The 24722-nt window shown below is 40.8% G+C and overlaps 4 protein-coding genes across 9 annotated transcripts in view; 1 reads left to right on the plus strand and 3 right to left on the minus strand.

The window, feature by feature from the left end:
• Positions 1 to 4827: 4827 nt before the first annotated feature.
• On the plus strand, positions 4828 to 5567 carry LOC108116202 (enhancer of yellow 2b transcription factor). Its single transcript, XM_017227961.2, has 3 exons — positions 4828 to 5020; positions 5090 to 5228; positions 5282 to 5567. Exons 1-3 carry the CDS (start codon positions 4947 to 4949, stop codon positions 5372 to 5374), a joined length of 306 nt encoding a protein of 101 aa, XP_017083450.1. The 5' UTR covers positions 4828 to 4946; the 3' UTR covers positions 5375 to 5567.
• Positions 5432 to 7075, minus strand: LOC121530402. Its single transcript, XM_041819433.1, has 2 exons — positions 6418 to 7075; positions 5432 to 6353 (listed from the first exon to the last, which is right to left on the minus strand). Exons 1-2 carry the CDS (start codon positions 6463 to 6465, stop codon positions 5739 to 5741), a joined length of 663 nt encoding a protein of 220 aa, XP_041675367.1. The 5' UTR covers positions 6466 to 7075; the 3' UTR covers positions 5432 to 5738.
• Positions 6625 to 8267, minus strand: LOC121530396 (putative uncharacterized protein DDB_G0277255). Its single transcript, XM_041819415.1, has 3 exons — positions 7753 to 8267; positions 7133 to 7664; positions 6625 to 6666 (listed from the first exon to the last, which is right to left on the minus strand). Exons 1-3 carry the CDS (start codon positions 8265 to 8267, stop codon positions 6625 to 6627), a joined length of 1089 nt encoding a protein of 362 aa, XP_041675349.1.
• A 390-nt stretch (positions 8268 to 8657) lies between these two features.
• The window catches only part of LOC108116199 (protein AF-10), a 28175-nt gene continuing 12110 nt past the window's right edge, over positions 8658 to 24722 (minus strand). For 2 of the 6 annotated variants that reach the window (XM_017227950.2, XM_017227949.2), the window contains exons 6-10: positions 12987 to 13476; positions 12385 to 12745; positions 10042 to 10741; positions 9412 to 9586; positions 8658 to 9340 (exon numbers count right to left, since the gene is read on the minus strand). In XM_017227950.2, the coding sequence (XP_017083439.2) occupies positions 9168 to 9340; positions 9412 to 9586; positions 10042 to 10741; positions 12385 to 12745; positions 12987 to 13476 (1899 nt within the window). In that variant the 3' untranslated portion in view covers positions 8658 to 9167. Of the gene's footprint in view, positions 9341 to 9411; positions 9587 to 10041; positions 11780 to 12384; positions 12746 to 12986; positions 13477 to 18764; positions 20187 to 24722 lie in introns of those variants that run through there. The other 4 variants (XM_017227947.2, XM_017227945.2, XM_017227951.2 and 1 more) reach the window with 3 other exon arrangements.

Here is a 24722-nt window from a genome sequence, read left to right on the forward strand (position 1 = left end):
TTCTTAACTGCCGACAAACATGCCATTGCGAATGTGTGTGGGTATACAAATACTTGATTACAGCTAGAGTCAAAATAGTAGCATGCTAAGTAAATGTCACAAGTGTATGTATATAAGATGTACATATTTGGTCTTGTAGGCAATATATCCTTAAGCTTGTCAAATTTTAAAATTGTTTTGCCAAGAGGAAATAACCACCCGCCTTATGAAATCTTCAAGTAATTTTCAAAGAAAATACGTAAAATTGATCATTTTTTTAAAATTATAAATGATTGTTTAGTGGATTTACATTAACATACATATGTATTGTACATATACAAATGGATTAGAGTGTGGATCAGTATTATAGATACTTATCCACAGGCGGTTTTTGTATGTTTTTACATACATACATATATATATATATATATATATATATATATATGTATACATATATATATATACATACAAATGTATGTACATATGTACATATGTCTGTATTTTTCCGGCCTTTTAAGGGGTTGATTTGCCTAAAATGAAATTCAAGCCTAGGTAAACCGGCTCACTGTTGTGTTGTATAAGCCGCCATCTCGGTCTACGCCCAATGCGGTATTTTCAAGAAACAGACCGAGGAGGCAGCTGCTATCGAGTTTCCAGAAAAACCCAAACTAACAGCAGGAAATGCAGTAAAGGAGGGCCATGTGGCCTAAAAATATACATACATACATACAAATGTACATGCGATTACTGCAATGACAAGGGAAGGAAATGTACAGAAATAATACACGAACACATACATATGTACATATATATATATATATGTACAAATTGTATATGTATGTATGTATGTGTAGAAATGCATTTGCCGGCAGAGACCGGCGCTCTTTATTGAGGTTATGTCTATGGTCATTTACTAGAAATAGCCAATGAACCAGGTGTCTTTTTCCGTCGATTGTCGTTAAATTAAAAGTTTACCTAGCACCCAAGGCCTAACCCAAATTTGAAAAAGTTCAGATTTAAAATACAGCTTTCTAGAACAAAAATAAAAACAGTTGGCTTCATGAAATCAAAGCCAGCTGCAAACAGATTTGTATGGCGATATGACCATATTTGTACATGAAAGGTGCCAAGCCAACGCATTTTATAATGACGACACTTTGGAACCGGCTTATAGAGACTTTTTTCAGACAGTTGTGGGAAGATAGAGTGGGTGGTCGTAAAGACGGCAATCCCACATAACAAAAACTGTAACTGAAAAACTGAAATTGCATATATGTATATGTATTACATACATACATTCAATGTACATGTGCACCAATAAGATTGCATATACACATACATACATATGTATGTACACGTACTCATTTCGCATAAGCAATACCAAAGAATGTTATTTTAATAATTAAAACAGTTTAATTAATCGATTTAACGTAAACCTTTTTATTTAATTTAGGTTTAGTTTATTTTTATTTGTGTTTAATGTAATGTAGAGGTATAATAAATAAATATGCAAAAAAACTTGATTTAAAACTACATTAACTTAGATATTTACTTAGGTTTACCCTGTTAAAAACAGTTAGACAATCAAATCTTTATATACATTACTATGTACAAATGTATATATTTAGTAAAGAAGCTTAAGGTACATACATACATATTTAAAATTATCACAAGCCTAAATGTTTATGCTCAAAGATAACTATGCACAATGCAGATGAATACGTCAATATGTAGATTACATACATATGTAGGTATATTTACATCTGGCTTGGGTTAGTTGTGCTATGCCAATCGTTTTTTTAATAGAGTTGTCAAGTTAGCTATTTTTCCTTTGTACCAACAGTGGTCCAAGGTAGGAGCCGAAAATAATTGGAATTTCATTTATTGCTGTTGTATATTTTTCATGTCTCAATTAAATCTATGTTGTCTATGTCTATGTTTTGTATGAAAATAATTAAAACCCTGTTTCTAAGTTGTAGGTTGAAATACTGATTGTAAACTTTTAAATACGAAGTATAGAAAATACCGGGACCTGCTGCCATTTTGGTTTCACATTCCAAAATAATTACACTATCCAAGCTCGGATAACTACCTGGAAGTTACCAGTATATATTTGCATATAATTATACAGATAAAATATTGTACAATATACCTTAAAGTTAATGCGAAAACCATAATGTATAAAAACTCAATGCAATAGTATAACTAAAAAGAAAACACTTTAGACATAAAAACATTAAATATAAAACGCATTAAACATTTTTAAGATTATTGTTTAAAAACAGTATTTCGTCCACAACTTGATTGCCACCTCCATTAGAGAGGGATGACTCGATGAGCAGGCCTCTGGCCCGGATCAATGTATTTCGTGCGAACGCAATACTTGCTGGAGTGGCGAATATTTTGGAGCTGACTTTGTACAGCAATGGGAACAAGCATTCGTTGTCCTTCCACCAATGGAGAAGATTGAAATCGGGCTTTAGCACCACCTGCATACTCATATAGCTGTTGATTTCGTGGGTTATCATATCAGTTTTGGTGTCATCTGACCGTGGGGTGATAAAATCGCTAAATATTCCATCGTACTCACAATCCGGACGGATTCTCTTCTTCTGACTTTCTGATTCGACGTAAAACGACTCCATTATTGCTTTACAATCCTTTATTATATCTTGCTTTTCCGAGTCCTCGAAGAGAAGCAGCCTATTGGTTGGCGGGAAGAGCAGCAGTGCTATTTTGTGGTACTTGGTGATAGATCTTTCGGCAATAGCCTCTAAATGTGGTTTTAAAGCGACCTTTAGGCACAACTCCACCGCGACTTCTTCTCCTGTAACGTTGGAACACAATTTACGTAGCTTGCGTAAATGTGGGATTACCATGTGTAGCGTTGGTTCATTAAGGGCTTCCAGCTCCTTAGAGGAATTTTCAAAATGGGATAAAACACGAATTACGGCCATCACATTAGCCAATGTAATTCTTTCGCAATCATGCGTGAAAATGGACATCGAAACTGCTCCCCAATTTTGATGTACAACCTTAAAGACGCCTATTATTCTGTCTAAGGGTGCGTAACATGGAGATGCAGATATGGTGCAGGCTTTACAATACTCGATGCACTTTTGGTATAAGAACTGCAGCTGTGGGGTCTCATTAAAAACCTTGTCAATGGCTCGGTTAAGCTGTGTATTGATGCACATGACCTGTTGTTGATTTTCAAGGGCAGAATTGACTTTTTCATTCTCATCGTTTTCCGTTACAATTACTGGGTCATCTCCATCTAAGTTGAACTTTTGAAGAGTTGACGTTATCAAGTCACATACAGTTTTATCTGTGAATAAAAATTAGGGCTAAGTAAAACTATTATGATGAAGAAAGTGCATTCAGAAAGTGCATGGCTATTCCAAGGACAGTAAGAAAAATTCTACGCAAAAAAAAACAAAATTCTATGCAAATTCACGCAAGTCAGAATTCTTAAAATAAAAATAAATTTACCTCCAGCTGGTTTATCTCTGCTTATTTCGGATACGCTGAGCAAACGATTGATCACAGCTAAATGTTTAACGTAGTGCACGGTGAGCACAGCATGGCACTCTAGGAATTTATTGGTATATACGAACATGGTAATGCTGTAACCGGTGGAACGTATGATAATTAGATCCTCGATCAAACTTCTCTGATGTCTTTCATATATATCGGATATGTTACTAGCCACAGCTGCTGGCTGTGGTAAAAGTTCCTTAATCTTAACATTCTCTCCGTGAGTTGCACCGATATTCAGTAAGATGCCTACTAGATTCACGAATTCCGAGTCTTCAACTATGTTTGGTAGTCGGCAATTGTAAACGGACCATGCAGTGACAGCGTTAAGGACTTTTTTCTTTATTTCTTCATCCAGGGGAACGTCCAAGGCTGTCTTCGCCTCAGGCGTGCGGGTTTGAGCTTCTAATTTTAGGGCACACTTATGCTTCATTAGGTTAGACGTGCTCATCTGGAACTTATGGACATTGAAGCAGTTGCGGCAGGCCACATAATTCTCGATATCATCCCCATTTTCGTCCACAATCACAGCGAATAGTTGCCATACCTTGCTGCGGCCGCGTTTGTCCCGTAGAGTGTATTGTCCGTTGGACAGCCTTCGCTTGAGATCGGCGATGTGGGCATAGGTAGCCGCAGTGGTCAAGTCCGGAGTCGCGCATCGTGACCGGGAATTTGGAGTGTACTGCAAGGATGCGTCATGAAAATCAATAGGCAGACAGATTGTGTTGCAAATTCTCACGAATTACTCCAGATTGGATCACTCACTACCCACGGGCAGCGCGCCAGTATGTAACCCACCTGTTCTTGATCATTATCATCGAAACTAAGTTCGTGTTTTATGTCGAATTCCCTCAGCAAATCCATTGCTGAATTATTTTCAAACCAAAACAAAAAATAAACATAAATATCTAGAGATGGAACAAAATTTCGATGCAATCGGCACGAGCTATTTCCAGTCACTGTTATTACGAAATATTTAGAATATCTGTCACTTAGTCAAAGGTCACTGAATGAAACTCACAATAATATCCTGAAAATGGGATGCCTTCCTCAAATTATTATTTAAACTTTAATTATTTAAATGCTGAAACCAAAGAAGTATGTATATTTCACCTCAATGATTGATTATGTAATTTATAAAGTTTTTTTTAGTTTAGTTTTATATAAATAAAAATAAAAATAAAAATATTTTATATAGATTATTTTTAGCAAACAATTTCATATATATTGTTTGGAGAATGGCTTTTAAAACTTAAAACTTTTAAGTTAAAATCGTGGGCAATCAGCTCGTTCATTTCCCAACTAGTTCCAATGAGTTAAAGATCCGTTAACAAGTTCACACTGCGTTCAGTTTCTAAACAGTTTTTTGCGCTTAAAATTGTTCACACAATATATGAAACAAGGGAATAACATTAGCTCAACTTCAAACCATGCCAGACAGTAAGGAAATGGGCACGGATGCTGATCCTGTTGATGTCAAGCTAAATAGGAACGACAGCGTCGCGTAAGTACTTTATTTGAGGCTGGAACAGTATTAAATCGTGCAGACGTACTGGTTATAACTGTTCGACAGGTTGAAGGACCTGTTGCAAAAGAGGCTTTCTGAGTGCGGTTGGCGCAGTGATATCGAGAAAATGATACGCCAGACCATTGAGGAGCGCGGTGTGGCCAACTTAACACATGACCAACTGGCTGCCGAGATAGTACCTCATGTATGTTAATAGTAACTCCTCCTGGTAGTAATAACCCATTTTGGCCCCAATAGGCTCGAGCTTTGGTTCCCGAAGTCATTCGAAAGGAGATGTTGATGCGCGTGCGCGCTGCCCTAGAATCTTCTTTGCCACCAGAAAAGAAATGACTGGTCCATCTATAATCCCGAGTCCCTAATCCATTTACAATAGTCACACAGTATATCTTAAATTCTAGCACATGTGTTTGTGGTTTATTATCTCGTATTTAAATAGATATTTACATACTTATTCTAGTTATGAATTGCGCCATTAGTTATACAATATGCATGTAATAAATAAACAACCTATATATAGTTAGAATATGTTGTTGCTATGTTCATGTTATGGGTACTCGATTGGCTAAACAAAATTTGTGGTGGTCTTGTTTTGGGAGAAATTAGGAACGAGGCTTGGGGTTCTGCTTGTAATTGTTTAATTATGCTACAAATAATAAGGCTAAACTGTAACTGTTAATCTGTAATTCTTTTATGTTTACTTATTCAATAACGAGTCGATTGAAAAGTCTTTGAATTTGGCGTTGGAATCATCGTTGAACAGCTGCGGCTGCTGCAGTTGCTCCTGTTGCTTGGGAACTGTTGCCGGTGATGTTGCCGTTGCTGTTGGCAGCATTTTTAATAGCTTGTTGCGTGGTTTGCGCAAAAACTTTGTGTTTATTTGAAACTTGGTTGGTTTGTGGTTTGCACTTGACTGGGCTTGAAACATCGGAGTATTTGTGGCAGTGTTTTCCGCTAAGGTTGTTGTCGATAGCGTTGCCTGTGTTATTGCTATTGTGGTATCTGATTGAACTGTATTGATTGCGGTGCAAAAATGTTGGCGCCAGGCACGCAGTTCTTCTCCAGCCAATGCCGGAGACTTTACGATGGCCAACGATTTTGTGGCAGTTGCTATGGTAGGTGCCTTTGCCGATGCGTAAGCATTGGGGCCAAAGCATTTAAGAAAATTTTGTACATGCAGCAAACTGTCGTTCTCGTTCTTGTGCAATGGCCTACGTTGTTTTTCCTCGTTCTCATCCTCTGCCTCGTAGTCTACCGAAGACTGCTGCTGGGAGGACGATGAAAAGGTCGAAGAGCTGCTGTTGCTGCTGAGCTATAATGACAAATTGTTCTTAAATAGTTGGGCAAAGAGTAAATAACATATTTTTAGGACCTACATCATCGTCATTTTTGTCGATCAGTTGCTGAAAGTCAAGCTGAGCCATCTTTAGTTTACTGGTTTTGCTTTGCTGTGTAAGCTTGTGGCTGCCGTGATTGCTGCCACTGCTGCTGCTACTGTTATGACGGCCATCTCGTTTGTTCTGGGAAGGCTTTTTTTTCAGCTGTTGCTGCGGTTGCAGAATCACTTGATCGCGGTACGACTTTCAGCTAGTTTTGGCGAGGTTATCGTCGCGCCTTAGTTGGGACTGAAAGTAGAAATTCTAGGATGATTAAGGCTGTGACAGGACTAACAATTTTATAGTGGTGACAGAGGATTATTCTGTCAACAATAAGGGTTGATCTTATCTTTCAGCCTGGCACACAAAGACAATAAACAATTTCGGGTTTAGCTGCCAAGAGCAATGGGTTATTAACAATGGAAAAACCAGATTGGGGCAAAAGCAGATGAATTCGAAATTCGAAATTGATGGCGTGAGTGGTGTTTTGAAATTTCTTTGGCTTGATTGATTAACTGATTGATTGAGGCTGATAGAATGACTGGTGATGAATAGTGCGTTGATGAAACTGATAGAGCTGACGCAAAATGAAAATGTGAGAATGCACGAATTACAGGCACTGGCTGGATGGATTATGGATATTCATGTGGCAAGGACATGCACCCACAATCACACAGACACACACACAGGAACTCGTTCGCACGCACTCTACTACCTGGTGATGCGTGCTGTAGAGAGCCGCGTGGTGCACCGCATAGGAGGAGGAGGTGCTACTTAAACCGTCAACGCCAACGCCGCCGCCACCCACTTGAATCTGAATGCTAGGATGTTGGTGTGGGTGTGGGTGGTGGTGCTGCTGACCCATGCCCGTGCCCGCTGTGGTCGTAAAAGTAGTTGTGGTTGTTGCTGCTGTTGCAGCCATGGCTGTCGCTGACCCACCTCGTCCAATGCCACCAGCAGCACCACCTCCAGCGCCCAGGCTCATTCCCACGCCAAGCATGTGGGCGGCTGCCACAGCAGCGCTGGTGTGGTGCGACTGATGCAGATGCTGTTGCACTTGTTGTGCGTGCTGCTGGTGCTGCTGCTGCTGCTGGGAAGGATGCTGGTGTTGCGCTTGTTGCTGCTGCAGCGGGGATGGATGCTGGTGATGCAAGCTGTTGGTATTGATGGAATTATTGGCATTTAAGCTCCCAACGCTGCTGTTGCTGTTTCCAGCATTGTTGTACGAATGGGATGAAGAAACGTGTCTGTAATAACATTTTCGGATTATAAAAATCTTATAGGTTTACAAGTTATGATTTGAATTATTTATATGCCCCAGAAGGACTAACCCACCTCATTCCCAAATTGGCGGCATTTGTCATATTCATGGCTGAGATCGACATCGATGTTGCAGGGGGCCCGCTGGCATTGGAAGTGGTTGCAGGATTACTGTTGCTGCTGTTCACACTATTGCTGGTTGCATTGTTGCCACTGTTGCTATTGCTGTTACTGCTGTTGCTGTTGGCCCCCGGTCCGCGATAGTCAAGAACACCACTAGAACTCGCTGCTGCCACAGTGGGTCGGCTATTGGCCATGGTGGGGATGGTGGTATTGATGGCAGTAGTGGCCAGAGACACGGCTGCTGCGATTGTTGTGGCCGCATTAAGAGCACTCATGTTGCTGCCCAGTCCGATGCTGCTGCTGCCGCTGTTGCTGCTGGAAGCTAGTGTGGAAATGACAGAAGTTGTACAAGTTGATGTTGCTGTTGTTGTTGAGGTTGTTGTAGTGGTTGTTGGAGCTGCCGTTGTTGACATGGCGGCTGTAAGCATTTTGGTTAGATTGTGAGTACCCCGTAGTTGCTGTTCCATCTCCACGAAATTTGTGTGTGTGTGTTTGTGCGGTATTAGTTTGTAATTTGTGAGTGGGCTGGGGTGTGTTCGAATATGTGAGCAGGTGTGTGGGCTTTTATCACTGCATGCAACAGACAGCAACACAACGAACTTAAGTGTAAGTAAAAGAACAGCTCTTAACCTGTAGTTAACCTTCAACCCAAATTTGGCTTAACTGTGCTGCCAGAGTAGGTGCAAATTATGAAAACTTAAATAAATAAATTTAGAATTTGTATTCGTTTTTGTGTTTAATATATTAAACATTTTATTCATTTTTAAAATAAATAAAATCGAAAAAATATTTGCTTTTAGATATCGAAAGAACTTAACTATTAACTTGACCAAGGAAATCATTTCTCATTACAAGAGTAAGTATAATTAGGTTCTGTATTTTTCCGTAAATACATATGACTAACTTAAAAATATGAACTAAAGTAAAGTTAGCTAATCGGGGGATGGACTGATGATAAAGATAGAGAAGCATTCAGTATTTTAAAGAAGAGGTGACGCGTCGTCATGTGGTCGTTAAATGCAATAATAAATGTTTACCATCACTGCTTCTGTTTGTCAAACAGTAATTCCATTGACCGAATGTGGGTGTGTATATTATGTACAAACTTCGTTTATAAAGATGACCATTCGTAACCAGTTTAGTTGTTAACTTAACATAAGTTACTTAAGACTACGACATGGAACTCGACTCAAATTCCATTTGTATGTACAACGAATACCAAAAAAAAAAAGTAAGTACAAAAAATTAAACGCAAAATTTGGTCTGTGAGCAGTGGCTGTGTAAGTGGGATGTGATGCTCCTCCAGTGCCACGTGGTGGGAGCGAGCAAGTGCCGACACCAAGAACAATAGAGAATAGGCGCCTTCTCTACTTACCATGCGCCTCGGCCTTGGCATTACTTGCGATGGTGTTCAGCGGGATCTGCAGGCGCGCATTGACCGCCAGTAAGTGATCCCGTCGTGCTATCAGGCTGGTTACATGCTCCTCCAGCCGGAGGTTTTCGCTCTGCAGCTGATGCAGACAATTAAGCAGTGAGGCAACTGGAAAATAAATGTTTAGTGTTAGTCTATAAACTCTCACACTTGGCTCCCGATATGCGACTCATACTCACTGTCAAAGTGCTGCGCCTGTTCCATGAGAAACTGTGAACCTTGTTCCCATTGGCGCTCCAGTAGTTGTTCTAGGCTCTGCGGGATGGGCATGTTTCCGTTCATACCTCCACTGAACATTGACTGCAGCGGATTTGGAGCTGGTGTGGCGTTGGCGGAAGCAGCACTTGAATTACGCTGTAAGGAAATAAAAGTATTACCAATATAATTTAGACTATGCGTATAATAAAACTAGAAGAAACTCTTTAGTCGAGTTCTGCGACTATAAGATACCCGTTACTGTCTTATACAATTTTAAAATATTAATTTTGCTAGTGAAAATTCACAAAGAGCCACCTTTTGTCAGAAAAAGCATGTTGTGTAACTTTGTATCTCTTATAGTTTCTGAGATCTCAGCGTTCATACGGTAGATGGATGGACAGACGTCTCAATCAATGGCTCAATCGACTTGGCTATTGATCCGGATCAAGAATATATTTACTATATAGGGCCGGAAACGGCCTGTTACATACTTTTCAACGAATCTAATATACCCTTTTTTCTCTATGAGTAACGGTATAAAAATTGTTTTAAACTTAATTTGTCATATTCAAAACATTTTTGTTATTAAATGTAAAAAATGAGTTTCTTACCTGCTTGCCGGGGAACGGAACTCCGGCGTACTGCGAGTTCATCGAATCGGGCGTGTAGATAGAGTGATCCTGAACCTCCATGTGCAACTGCTCGGACAGCTTCTGGGCCACGCTGCTATTGGGATTGATCTGGTTGCCCAGCATATGGGCGGCGGTGTGCGTAATAATCGAACTGGCTGAACTAGCAGTCGAGGACCCCGCTGGCGTTGCAGGAGGTGTAGGTGTGTTGCTGGCTGGATTACTCGAACCACTAGCTGCTCCATTCTGCAGTATGCGCACATCCTTGAGATCCTGTTGAGCATTGCTTATAGCAGCCGCGGCTGCTGCAGCTGCCGCCGCTGTTGCTGCTATCGTCGAGTCCTTAGCTTTGCGACCACGCTTCCGAACATTTCCAGGCTGAGCAGCCGCCGATGCTTGAGCTGCTGCAGTCAGGGAACCTGCCGTCGTTGCCGGGTGCATTGACGAGCCAATCTCTGAGCCAGGCGAGCTAGGGGGCGAATCCTTAATCGCGCTAACTGGCAACATGGGCACGTCCAGCTGCGTTTGACTCTCATAGGTGAACTTTAGGCCACCGCTCGATCCACCACTTGCCAGCGAGTTAAGTGGCAATTGATTACTCAGCAGGGCCAAAGGAGCTGTTGTCGCGGGCACTGTGGATGCTGATGAGGATGAATTGCTGGCCGTGCTGAGATCGGGCGTTCTGTTGTTGGGTTTCGATGTGGGCGTATTGGAAGAGGGAGTGGTATTTGTATTAGTGAATTGCAAAATCTCTAGATCTTCGTGTTGCTGCTGTGCCTGTGGCTGTTGCTGTTGTTGCAAGTGCGAAAAGCTAGCTGAGTTGGAAGCTGAGGTAGAGCTAAGATTTGTAGGGGAGTTGGATCTAGCGGGGGGTGCATATTGCTGCTGCTGTTGTTGTTGTTGCTGCTGCTGTTGATACAGCTGGGTCTGCTGCGCACGCAACATTTTCTTGTTCAAGGGCTTGGCCTGACTGCTGTTGTTGCCCGCCGACAACACATTGCTAGTGGAATTGCTGCTGCCGCGATAGTTTCCCGAAGCTGACATATTTACCGGCGAGTCTATCAGATTAACCACATTTGCCAAACCACTAGAGCCTCCACTCGAGGAGGAGGACGAAGTGGACGAGCAGGACGACGATGTCTGCTCGCCATTGTGATTGGCGTTGCTGCTGCTGTTATTGTTGCGCGTGTTGCGACTACTGGCAGTCACTGGAACCGCTGTTGCTGGCGGGGAATCGACCGAGGACGAGGACAGGGATTGCAACATCACCACCGGCGACGATACCACTGGTGGTGGTGCAGCAGACGACGGTGGAGGGGTGGGCGTGGCATTGTAGTGGGGCGAGCTGTGGCGACTCTGCTTTTCGGCTGGTGTTGTGGCCACCGCTGCTGGTGTTGCCGTTGTGGCCACCTCATTCTTGGTCTGGGCAGCCCCACGTTTTTTGCCCGATCTCGAGGGACCCTTGGAATTGGAGGAGGATGTAGCTGAGGCATTACCACCAGACAAAGAGGACGAGGAGGTAGATGTGGAGGAGGATGAGGACGAGTTGGTGGAGGAATGCAGCACATGTGGCTGTTGCGATGACGCGTTCTGTTGCTGCTGCTGTTGGTGTAACTGTTGCTGCTGCTGTGTGTTTTGTTGATGGTGGCTATTGTGGTGGGTGGGGTGATGGTGGTGGTGGTGGGCATGGTGACTACCGCCACTCTCACCGGAGCGCGATCTACGTGTGATTGGTGAGAAGATGGGATGTATGGTGATCATATAGTGTAAAGTGTGGGAAGACATTAAGCAAACGAGATAAAGAGAGAGACAAAGAGAAAAATATTCTTTTTATAGACCGCGCATTTTTGGCTTCAAGTTTTTCACCTTTAAAAGGATAAACAACAAGTTACGCTCAATGGAAATGAAATAAAAAAAACAAAGGGTGCCAAAAAAAAATTGAAAAACCCGAAAGCTTTAAAAAAATTGAAAATAACAAAGTTAGAAGGAACACCATTGAAAGTTTTTCATTTCAGAGTTGTGAAACTCAACTTCTGAAATTTCAATACATTCATTCATTCAATAAATGTATTGTTCAGGATCATTTACGACTCCCTAGTAATAAAATGGAACCAAATCTCATCATATGTTGAACCAAGGACATTCCACAATCTACACACGCAGAGCAAACGACAACAACAAAAAAAAAAAAAAAAAAAGGGAAGTGAAAATAAATATCTACGTTTAAGTATCAGAAACTAAAAGCTCGAGCAAACACAGGCAGCGAATATAAAAGGATAAAGTCAGCTGACGGGCTGACTTCTTAGACAAGCGGCATCCGCATACCTGCTGCGTCTTGCCGGTGGCGCCTCTTGTTCCTGCAACTGCTGCACTCTTGTGGTCTGCTTCTCGTAGCTAATCTTCAAGTTGCCGCTCTCCGTGGTCGTGGCAGTGAGGTTACCACTGGACAGTGGTATCCCACTAGCCGATATTATGCTGCCACCACTGTTGCCGCTGACTAGGTTGCCCAAGGCCGGAGAGGACTTGCCGCTCTGATGCTGAATGACCGACGAGGAGCCACTGCTGGTGCCACCGCTGCTCGCTCCACCATGAAATGCTCCAGCTGATCCACCCATTTGAGGTAAATTGCTCTGCTGCTGGTGCTGCGATTGTGAGCCACTGCCGCGGGATCCAGCTGAATGTGATTCTGTAAGAGAAAATAAATACAGCTATCAGTATTGTTCATCATTGCTATTTTAATTCCCTGATTTTTATAAACTAACTAAAATCAATAAGCATTAACTGAAAATATTGCATGTTTCTTAAAATATTTTTGATATAGTTTAAAAATTTTACTATGGAAATCTATAAAACTGTGAATATTTTATCTTTATTCCTAATTTTTTAAGTTATTTTTTATTAACCAAAGCCTAAGTCCTAGAACTTACCGCTGGTGGTATTACTGCTATTACTGCTGGTGGGCAGATTGATTCCAGGTACATTGGCCGTGGACAGCGGCACGGAGACATACAAGCTGGGTGCATTGCTGCTGCTTCCTGTTGACGGCTGTTGATTGCTGCTGCTGCTGATGTCCTTGATGTTGCTGCTGCCGTGTTTGTTGCTGCTGGTATTGCTGCTGCTACTTCCGCTGGTTGTGCCACTCGACTTGCTTGACTCTGTCTTTGGATATCCGCCAGATCCCACGACAGATGCAGTTCCTCCGGTCGTTGGTACTCCGGAACTGTTGCCGCTAGACGTTGAGCCCGCATTGCCGCTGCTGCTGCCGCCTGAGGTAGTGCTGCCCGTTGGTGGTGGGGCTGAGGCCGCTGAAGCACTAGCTGTTACCGCTATGGCTGCACTCGTTGAGCTGGCCAGCGGTGCATTTACTTCTGCGGTGGCGGATGTTTGGTGGGTCGGCGGGCTGAGCTCGGTACGTTGCTGGAAGTATTAACAGCACAGGAAGTGGTAAATTAGTAAACGAATGTTTGCTTTGTGATTCACAACTAAATAAAACTAGCTGATAAAAGCCTAAAATAAATGATAAGCTCTGCGAAACTAACAACTGTCAAGTGATTAGCTTAAGTTTATATTTCGTTTTACACAATCAGAAGGAAAGACTTAATCAAACAGTTGAACGGCATTGTTCTACGTTAAGTACATATATATATATATGTATATATTATATTCTACACTGACAAATAGTTAGGTTGTAAATTCAAAAATATTCGATAAGCATAATCTTTTAGAAGGGTTTTTTAATGATTCAAATATCAACGTCATTTTTTGGACTCCATGCAGAATCAACAGAATTAATCAAAACATTATGACTAAAACATTCAGCAATGTCAACATTATTATATTATCACAAGGTTATAGTTTCTGCGATTTTTTAATCCAAAATATGAGGTAAAACTAGATTGAACTTTCGTAATATTTGAGTAAATTAAATAGTAATGCAACTTCTTCTATAGAACTCAATTTTTTTATTTTGTTTAGATATTGTGAAACTTTTGTTGTTGAACTGCAGTCTGAATTGTAATTTATTTAATGAAAGTTGAATTAGATCTTATATTAAACAATTATATTTAAGATTTATATAGGGAGACATGTTAATATTTCCAAAAACCTTTTTCGTTCTTCGAATTGACATCAGTTTGGTGCTTTGCCAGACATTCAAAAAGAAAGTTTAAAAAATATTTAGCGAATTCCTATCAAGAGTTTCTCAAGAGTGTTATCCATATCGGCGTGAATTGTGGTGTTTGTTCCTCGGCCGATTTGCTTTTTAGCTTTGCGGTCATTAGCAACATCCGGTTGGTGGTGAGCCATGTAAACACATGTTTACAACACCATCAAGGCAAAAGAACAACAAACACACAAGACACAAAAAGTCACCAAAGAGAGTAGCAGCTCGATTAACATCCTAATAACAGAGCGATAACAGGCTGTTAAACAATGAGCCAGCAATCACAGCAATCCATTGTTGTTGCTGCTGCAAATGCAGCGGGTGGATGAAAGAAAGAGAGGGATACATCCACACACCGTATGCGTTCCATATAGATAATGAAAAAAGCCTGCCACATTAAGGCAACTCAAAAGCTCTTATCGCTGATGTTGCTGCTGCACACACCAAAAAAAAAAGTAAATAAATAAAAAACGAACGGAACAAGTACGTGAGTCAGAGTTTTACAAGAATGCAAGACATTAACACTGCAGCTGCAACAAATGTTGCTGCAATGCTGGGCAAGTTTTTCTCGGAGCTTTTCTTGTTGTTGCCCCAGTTGTATTTTAGTGGTTTTGCCTCGACATATGCTGCCATATGCAGCTCAATTATATACTTTATGTATATTTATATACGGGTTTGTGTGGGGCAACAAATGTTACATGCAACGAATGCACAAAAAACAATAAAGAGCAAGGCCTACCGATTGGGAGAGGAACTCCAACTCCGCTCATTTCACCCACCCGCTCTCACTCTCTAGCTTAGTTCGTCTCTCCCTCTCACTAGGCCTCTCTCTCTCTCTTTCTCTTTTCCCATCAGACTTCCTCGCATTTGTTGTTGTTGTTTAACATCGGGGTTGGGGGTGCAACATAAAACACACGCACACAAATACATTGTAGTTTGGTCACGTAGACCAAAAACAGACAAAAAGAAAAGTCTATGAATGGCGTTGCCACCTGATGGATGGTTTTCCCAATAGGAAATCCCATTCGATTGGGATCTCTCAACAACAAGGTGGCAGCGCAAGCCTGTTGCTCTAAAAACTCCGGTGTCGTATTACCAAAAACCGACAAACTGAAAAACCTTCATGCCTCATTAGATTGAGGTCAAGACAAGAAGGACCGGCAATTTTACCCAGACCAACCCAATTCAACATCTGCCTTATGGAAAAATCAAGTTACAAGCGGAGATGTTTTGGGAAAAGTGTAATATTTCAAGATAAAGATTTCATATATATATACAGGTAAATATGTGTAGGTAAATATAAATATCAATGATTTTGTTTTATAATTTCATATAAAGAGATCTTCTGTAGACCATGTGATTATGTAGACTGTAAGAGGGCATTATTATTTGAATATTTATTGCATTTACTGTACACCCTACAGCGAAAATTTGTGTAATTAAAAAATGAGTTAATCCTTTTTCATGGTCAAGTTCTGTACGTTTTCGAAAGCTTGTCGCTTCTCGTTTTCTAACCCTCTGTTTTTCCTGTTTTCCTACAACCAGCCAGCTGCCGCAATTGTGATTATCCTGTTGCTGCAGCTAATGGCCTGAAGCAGGAGCGGAATCAGGATAGCAAACCAACCCCTATGCCAAAATACAAATATTTCTTTTTTGACAACTTCGAGCGTGCTTTGCATTCGGGAATCGCTTCCTGGACACATTTCAATTTTATTTCCATTGTGCGACAAATTCAATTCAATAAAAGGAGCCAAGCCGAAATGGCCGGAAGTAAAACACCAACTATAAATATTATATTAGCGTGTCTGCGTTTGAATGTGTATGTGTACGCTCACTCCTACCCTTTCGCGATTTCCTCCTCCTATCCTTCATGACAAACAATGCTGTGGCTTAATGGTCGCAAAAAAGGGTTGTCCTTGTCCCCTTTGCGGAAAGAATTTCACATACATAAGTGAAGAAAACATTCTGGCAAACAACAACCAAGTCGTCAAATAAACGATAGAATTATTTAAATTGAATTGAGCGTTATATTTTTTGTTTTTTTGGCAAATGACAAAAGGGAATTTGTCTGCCGCTGGTAGAAAGTAAAATCAAAGGGAATTTCTTAGATTCTGAGGAATAAACAAAGCGTCTGGGACATTCTTTATTGAATTAGGGCTTAAAATGGAGCACAGCGACAAATTCCTGGCAAAAGGGAAACTACAAATATGTGCTTATCTAGGGGATAATTGGGCGATCAAAGGGAATGTGGTATGGGATATCGGAAAGTGCCTTTAGCTTGATTGAGTGAGGCTACAAAAGCGATTTACTGGAAAAGCCGTCCGTAAATTGAATTTAGTAATCCGTATTTTTATTTCACACAGAAGCATATACAAATGTTTGACCATGCGAGTATATTTTTTCAAGCAGAAACCTCTTAGACCTTGGATATCTTATCTTATATCAGCATCTTGACACGGTCCTTTAAGTGAGGAAACATTAAAAAAGTATGCATCGTTGGTTGTGCATAAAAAGGATAAAAGAAATATCATGCTCACATATTGATTTTATTTTGTAAGTAAATATTAAAAAAAAAATAGGCAACGAATACATATGTACATACTAAGGGTAAAACGAAATATCATGATTGGTTTGAATTATAGAAAGTGAAACAGTTTCAGGGAATGTTTTTAGGTGTTTTTAATGATTTCAACTTTGTTTTTAAAAAGTAATCTAACCATAACTGTTTTCTGAGAACATCCAAATATAAACAAAATAGTTAGAGACGACCTTAGAAATTCGTTGCTGAAATTTATTTAAAAAAATGTTATATTTAGGACCTAAGACCTAATCCGCTTTTGGAAAAAAAAAGATAACATACAATGCTTGCCAATTAAAATAACAATTAGAGCAAAAGTTGAGACGGGCAAAAAAAAACAAGATGACAGCAGAAAGGTAAGTAAACACAGAGCCCGAGACAGGACAACGGCCCGCGTACCTGGCAACTGGGAACTGAGGCAGCAGCTGTAACAAGATCGAAGCGAGGATCAATCAGCCGCCAGGAAGCAACAGCCAGCACAAGCACAAGAAAGTAAGGGTAGCTCTTAGGAACGAGCTCCAGAGGGAATGAGAGGAAGATGCTTGGCAGCTGTCGTAAACTAGGCGCGAATGTGCCCCGTCGATTGAGTTGCACAAGGCCAGAAAAAGAATAAGAGGAAGCAACCTGGTCCGACCCGGTAAAGGATACAATGGAGAGATATCCTAAGGGATATGCTGCCTCAGCCAGTGAAAGAAACCGGCCGCTTTCTGGATAAGTTTTTGCCCTCTAAAGAGGAAAACGGAAAGGATAAGGCGAACAGCTGTCCGGAATCCCCTCTGCTAGCTGGTCACGTAGTCCCGGAAAGAGCCAAAGCAGGAGTAGAGACCGCCCTTAATGGCACTTACACTAATCAATAATCGAGCACCATGTGTCACAACTCTGATATATGCGTTTAAGCCAATTGGAGTGGAAGAAAGGAAGGCAGGCGGCCAACGAAGATGCGGGCGAGGGGCGGATCCCGGCGTAATTGAAGGTGTCTTCCCTCTCAGCATTCTTTTGTTTTCCAGCATTCGTGGCAGGTGGCTGGCTCTCACAGTTGCAGGTGCACGTTGCACGTTGCTGGCACATTGAAAATGCGGTTAAATTATTGATGAAGTGTCAAAGACATTGGCAATCGAATGGCAACGCAATGGGGGTTGCTTCAAAATAAAGGATCCATTAAGAAGCGCATTAACTATACGGAGGGAATTTGAATAAGCATCCCTAATGCCTGGATCAATATCCCCACATCATGGGAAACAAAAGGCGATCAATCACGCTAAATGTATGAAAAAGTGGAATAGGACAAATAAAAAACGGATCAATTTCTTAGAGCGAAAATAAAGGGGAAGAAGAGATCAAATATCACGTATGGGAAACTCTTCTCAAGCGACTGGGAATGCTGTTGTGGTAGAATGCATTTTTTTAAATAAATTTTTAAAGACTTATACTTTGAAATCATCTTTTGAAGGATCCAAAAGTAAAGTAAATAAAATAGTTTATCTACAAGTGAAGAAGGTTTTTAAGCCACTGATAATTTAACTCTTGGGTAATCAATAATAACTCATACTGCCCCTTTCTGAATCGCTCAATCTAAACTTATAATATAACAGACTTATGAAAACATTTAAATGAAAATTGTTTTACTTATGCACTGAACTAATAATAGTTCACCGACTGTCTTAAGCTCCAATTAGTTTGACGCGTTTTTGAAATAAAATGTTGAATTCTGCCGCCAACATCATTAAAATAATCATCAAAGAAACTAATAATTAAAATGGAAAACATTTCTCCCTTAGACTTGCTTCTGGTTGCAACCATTTCCTAGTTGACAAACCAGACAGCTTCCATGAAGTTCCCAAAATAGATGCAAGGGATTGGCAGAGACAGATGTTTGGATGCACGGATACGGTTGGCGCCGTGTTTTCCGATACAAGGGGAAAATGGAAAATTGTCTTATGGACCTAGGAAAAGTCAAATTCTTACCCCGGAAAGCAGGAAGCGTATTTTTAAATTGTGCGGATATGTGGTGGTGGCTCCTCCCGTCCCCGTCGCCCCGCCACCAACTCCTCCCAGATAAGAGGGCGAGGCTGAGGCTGAACCGCCCACATATTCGATAGTAGCCGAGGGCGTGGTAGAGGCGGACGAGGGCGACGATGAAGCAGAGGTCGAGTGCTGGCTGTTGTTAGGGTGGTGGTGCGCTGAATGGTGGTGATGTGAACCCGACGTCTCCCGGTCCCGCTCCCTGTCCCGATCCCGATGACGCCGGTGCTCGCGATGTTCCCGATCTCGGTGCTTATGATGCCGGTGCTCCTTGCCTTCCCGATCCCGCTTCTCGCGCTTCTTCTTTTTGTTCTTGCGATGCTCCTTGTACTCGTCCATGTCGATGTGATTATTGTTGCTCTCGGCCGACTCGGCTTCTGCGGTGGCCGCCATGCTCACCATGGCAGCGGTAAAGTCTACTAGAGCGGTGCCCGATGTGGCTGCCACTGCGACGGCTGGAGCCACGTCCATCGGTTGCGACTGCGACTGCGAGGTGTCCATGGTGTCCATCATCATCATTTTGGCCGCTCCTCGCCCCCGTCTTCTTTGCGGGAGAGCCAGGTTGTACTCTCTCTATCTATCTATCTGTTCGATTCTGCTTTGTGCTCTGTAATTAACTGGACTGGCTCTCCAGTTCTTCGGTTCTTCAGTCTTTTTGGCTGTTTGGCTGTTTCTTCAGCTCCGACGGTACGACCTTTGTTGTTGTATCGCTTTCAATATTATTATTTTGTATGCTGCCTGTATTCAGTCGCAAACACAAACACACACTGTCGTACACACAATCACAAAATCACAGCGCATACGTGAGAACCACCTCCGCCGTTCTCTCCCGTTTTTTGTTGCTGTTGTTGTTGTTGGGGTGAATAACTTGCGTGGCGGCGACTGGGCTGGCTGCCGCTCTCGCTTCCTCTCTCACTTCTTGTATCGTAGCCCCTTCTTTCTCTCACTCGCGCACACACAGTCGACGTTGAAACTTTTTTCCTCAACTCAACTTAATTTCTTTTAAATGGAAACTTAGCGTTGTTTTTTGTTGGAAAACATGTGAGATGGCAGCAGCACGGCCACGTGAATATATTTTCTTTAACACAAACACAAAATAAAATTGACTTGGAGGTGTCGCACGCACACATACACAAACATCCGCAATAATCTAAACCGAATATCAACAAATTATCCACAGTTCACATGCACGGAGGCTGCACCGTCGGCGGTGCTGCATGGCCATAGAGGAGTAAGCTACAGAGGCTATAGTTGCTGCATGGCCGTACGGAGTTCGAAATTCGAATAAACTCGCCAGTTTTCATCCGTGCGCTTAGAAGCTATATTGCACAGGAGAGAATGAGAGACGGGAAGCGAGAGAGCGCGCCAGAGAGAGCAACAGTGCTCTCAGAGAACCGCGTTGCATTATTGTTGTTGGTTGGCAGCCGGTTTTCCGTGGGGGATTATTGAGACGTCTGTATGTATTGTTGTTTTATTCCTGCGCCAGTGTGAGTGCATGTCTGCACGTAGGCCAGACGCACACACACACGCACACTCACCGGTGTGCAGACGGTAAAAAAACACAAGAACACACGACGACAGCATAAAAATAAACATACATACCACCGTACAAACATACTCACATAAAGGAGTGGAGTAGCAAACGGAGGCACACAAGTTAACTGGAAAAACGTTACCCAGTATTTGGAAGTGGAATTAAAGTAGTTAAGAACAAGTAGCAAGGTGCAAATATATTCAAATTCAAGAATTCTCCAACAACTGTTAAAAGCTGTGACTTAAAATTCAATCCTCACTAGAAGTCGAAAATGTTGACAGGGCAACGATTTGATCCTCATGCACATGGAAAAAATACATATCATTAGGAAAAAAAACCATTTGCTGTATTGGACAATTCAAATTGTTTATTAATATTTTAAATTATCATTTATTGATTGACAAAATAATAAAAATTTATTCTTGAACAAAGTAACAGTTAATAATAATTAGTTAACAAGTAAAGAATTCCCATATTAAGTTATTAATAAATATTTTTCTCTGTGTAAAAGTGAATCTTTGAGATACGCATTGCACTCTCTCTATACCTCTCTATATATCTCTCTCTGAGAAACAAATACAGATTCGGATTCAAATGCAGACAAACAAAAACAACAACTGCATGTCGTAATGCTGTTGATGTAATAAAAAAGAGCGCAGTAACAGCAGCAGCAACAACAACGTGATAATGACCAGGAAGAGCGATGGCAGAAGAAAAGCTTAGCAAAACAGAAATGTGACAAAGAACAATAAATTAAAAGGAGACTGACCAAGTTAGTAGAAACTAAAATCCAACTGGAATTCTTGGCCCATGAACATACCTGTTACTGGAAGCAGTAATAGTGATTTGATTTTACGAGGCCCATTAAATAAAGATAAAACCTTAGCTGTATATTTATAGCTACATAATTATGTTGTTTCGTTTTTACGAGTTATCAATTTTATAGATTCGGTAAGTCATTTTAATGCCTTATAATTCCAAAGTTCACTGCAGCTTATTTAATAACCATAATTTATTTAAAAAAAAAAGCTAAAAAGAATTGTAAATGCGAGCTTTTCCATGGGTCAGAAGATAGGGAGATTGTCAATAAAGTTAGCATAAGACAAAAAAGAAATAAAATAACAATAAAATAGTGCTTATTACATATATTTGCACAGTTTAATACTATAAGACCTCCATTTAATAATTTAGGTCATGCACCTTTTTATATAAAAAAAATAATAAAATTAGGTATAATCAAAAGTTAAATACATTTTTTATATTTTCAGCAAACTTTATTTTTTAATTATATTCCATTTTTGTTCCAAGATTTATGGCTACAATATTGACCTTAGCTAAAACAAAACTGTTCCCAGTGACCGTTTTGTCCAAGAACAGTTTCCGTACTCAGAGAGGAACTTTCTGAGAGCGTGCGAGAGAGCTAGCAGAGAGAGCATTGCAACATAAAAACAAAGTAGATGTTTGCTTGTGTGTGTTTTATGCAATGCCCATCAACGGGAGAGCGAGATGGGGTTGGGGGTGGGTGGCAATTGCTGCATGCAGGTTAATTCTACTCTCACTGATGATGTTGTTGTTGCAGCTGTAGTTGTTGTTGTAGTTGCCAGACAGCAATTCAAGAAGACAAAACAGGAAAATGAAAAATAATTGAATTGTAAGGCAACGTTTACAGGAGATGAGGGCCAGAAAGAGATAGAGACACTTAGAAAGAGCGAGAAGAATCGCCACCGCAGACATTTGCAATTGGCAATAAATAAAAGAAGTGCAGAGGGGAAGAAGCAGAAGCAGATTGTTTGCAGCTGGAGTGGTAAGAGGAAGAAGACGAATAGCGAGCATAATTTGCGATGCAAATAAAAGCCCAAAAAATCATGGTGCAGAAAGGCAAAAATGAACGTTAAGTGGCATTTACCTGGCGACCGGGCAACGGGTACAGGGGGTAAGGGACAGGTGAACGTGCCTGTTTTACAAAACAAACAAATCCAACAAAAGCCAAGGGGGAGTCTTGGGGTTTTTTGGGTTGGGCTGTGGGCACAAATGTTGCCGTTGCAACATCGCGACCGTAAGACCGTAATCGAATCACTAGAAAGGTGGCAAAGGAACAATGACGCCGTCTTCGCTGCAGACTGGAAAATTAATTTTTATACAGGTGAAACTCCCTAAAGAGAACATTCGTTAGCTGACTACCTATCTATTTTACAAAATAAAAAGGCAAGATTAACTATTTCATAATTTCTCAGAAGGTATTACCTAAATGTTTTTAGTTTAGGAGAAACTTATAACATTTATAAATACATTTTTTCCACTATAAATAAATCTGCCAGACTTATTTGAATATGTATAAAAACAAATTCCGTTTAAAGTGAAATAGTTATACTTGTTTTAAACTTCAAAAGAAACTATTGTAGATTAAGCAGTAAATGTTGCCTTTTAACTTAAATATTCAAACGATTTTTTATAAAGATTTCCCTCTTAAAGAAATTACTAGACGTTTCTAGGCTTCACTGTAAGTTTAATATGCAGCTGACAACGGTTTTCCCACTGCGGTTGTTAGTTGTCTGTTGGCAGAATTTCTTTGTCATCTTAACAAGATATTTGGGAACCATAATTAACAGACCCTCGACCATAAAGCACCTAAACATGCATTAATTAGTGCAAACCCGGGGCTTAGACAGGTGATGCTTTTAAGTCTCGACAACGGCGGGTCGTTCAACCCGTAAAACCAATTTTAAAAAGAGATTTTCCCAGCAAACAGGAGTGTGTGCAGCACTCAAAGAATCGAATGAATTGTGCAAATATTGGTCCAGGCAACGTTTTTAACTTTGCACACGCCACTAAACAAACCCATTTCGTACGCACTATTGATCATAAACGAAGCGACGACAGGAGGGTAAGATCAAGCGGTCCAAAAATCATATTAAAACAAAAATGTCAACAGCCAAATATTTGCACAAGTGGCAGTTGAACAGTTCAAATATTCCTGCAGGGCAATAAGGACATTATATTGGGGGTGGGATTTGGTTGACATTATAACTGCTTTATCAACAATTTAATTTTTAAAAGTAAACTTTCCATTTTCAACAAATATCAAACCAAATAAAGAATGTCTGTTGGTCTAATGATTAAAATAAGATTACGAATTGAAATGGCTTACAATGGGAAGGTTATAATGTCAACGACCAATCTGTCAAAGTAAAAATACTGACGATTGATATATAGATGGCTAAAAAAGTTAAATCTAAACCTGATTTCAAAAAAACCTTTTAAAAGAGCTTTTCAATAGTTATAGGAAACCAATATAATGACATTTCCTAGAATAATTGCATTGAATTTACTTCAGACACGATCCCATAATTAATCGGTTATGGCATTTCCACTCAAGTAACGCTCTGACAGCTCGGTAACTGTACTCAAAGATAAATCTAAAGACATTGGCCAGGAGTCATGGCAAGTAGGAAACGAATATTAAGGCGACACGTGTCGAAGCCATGAATTTGTCAAATTCAGGCAACACGCGACTCGGAGATTCGATAAGAACTCAACGACCCACACGCACCCAAAAAAGGTGTTTTGTTGCTCGGGTGACCTGACTTTTTTTTCAAGGAAGGCGACTAGCTCGCCGGCATAAATAAATTGCCCCGTGGAAAAGCGTATATGTTGAGATGATTTTTATGGCTATTTAAATGGAACTGGCTAAGTGAAATGCCCAACTTACGGAGGCAAGATCATAAAACAATCCCTCTCCGCCGCCGTGTGAGGGTGTCGTAAAAAATGCAGTTTTATTGTATGTCCACGGAGTAGTCAGCACGTGTTATTCCCAGTGGTTGACCCTTCGATGTTTGACTACCACTCATAATTGATTCAGTGAAGAGGAACATAGATTATCACCCGCCCATCAGCGGGTAGATTTTTAAACTTTCAACCACTATCAAAGAGCAGCGAACCCAAACCACAGTGCAACCATATTGGAAAACCAGCTTGAGGTCCTTCCGCTTCCTGATTTTTTATTTGTTGCTAGTTCCCAGTTTGCTGTGCTTTGTTCTCAAACAACCCCCCATGGTTCTATGTGCCATTGAACAATTTGGTCTTAACAATTGGTGGCTAAAATGAAAAACAGCAATGAGTCGCTGAAAAACTGTCAGTCTGTGGCCAAACGGTTCCGTTTCGATGCGGGTCTATATAGACTAACCCCTGGTGAATTGTGGGACATTACAGTTGGTAATGTGAAATCAATAAGTTGGCCATTAAGTGCATGCTAGTCACGTACGTAATGCAATAGATATCATGTACATTCGATGGCGCATTGTGTCATTACCAGAGCAATCGAATGTGTCACTTCCTGATTTAATCAATCAATTGCCTTTTCTGTAACA

Source organism: Drosophila eugracilis, unplaced genomic scaffold, assembly GCF_018153835.1.
Source record: "Drosophila eugracilis isolate 14026-0451.02 unplaced genomic scaffold, ASM1815383v1 contig_722, whole genome shotgun sequence".
Classification (NCBI taxonomy): Eukaryota; Metazoa; Arthropoda; class Insecta; order Diptera; family Drosophilidae; genus Drosophila; species Drosophila eugracilis.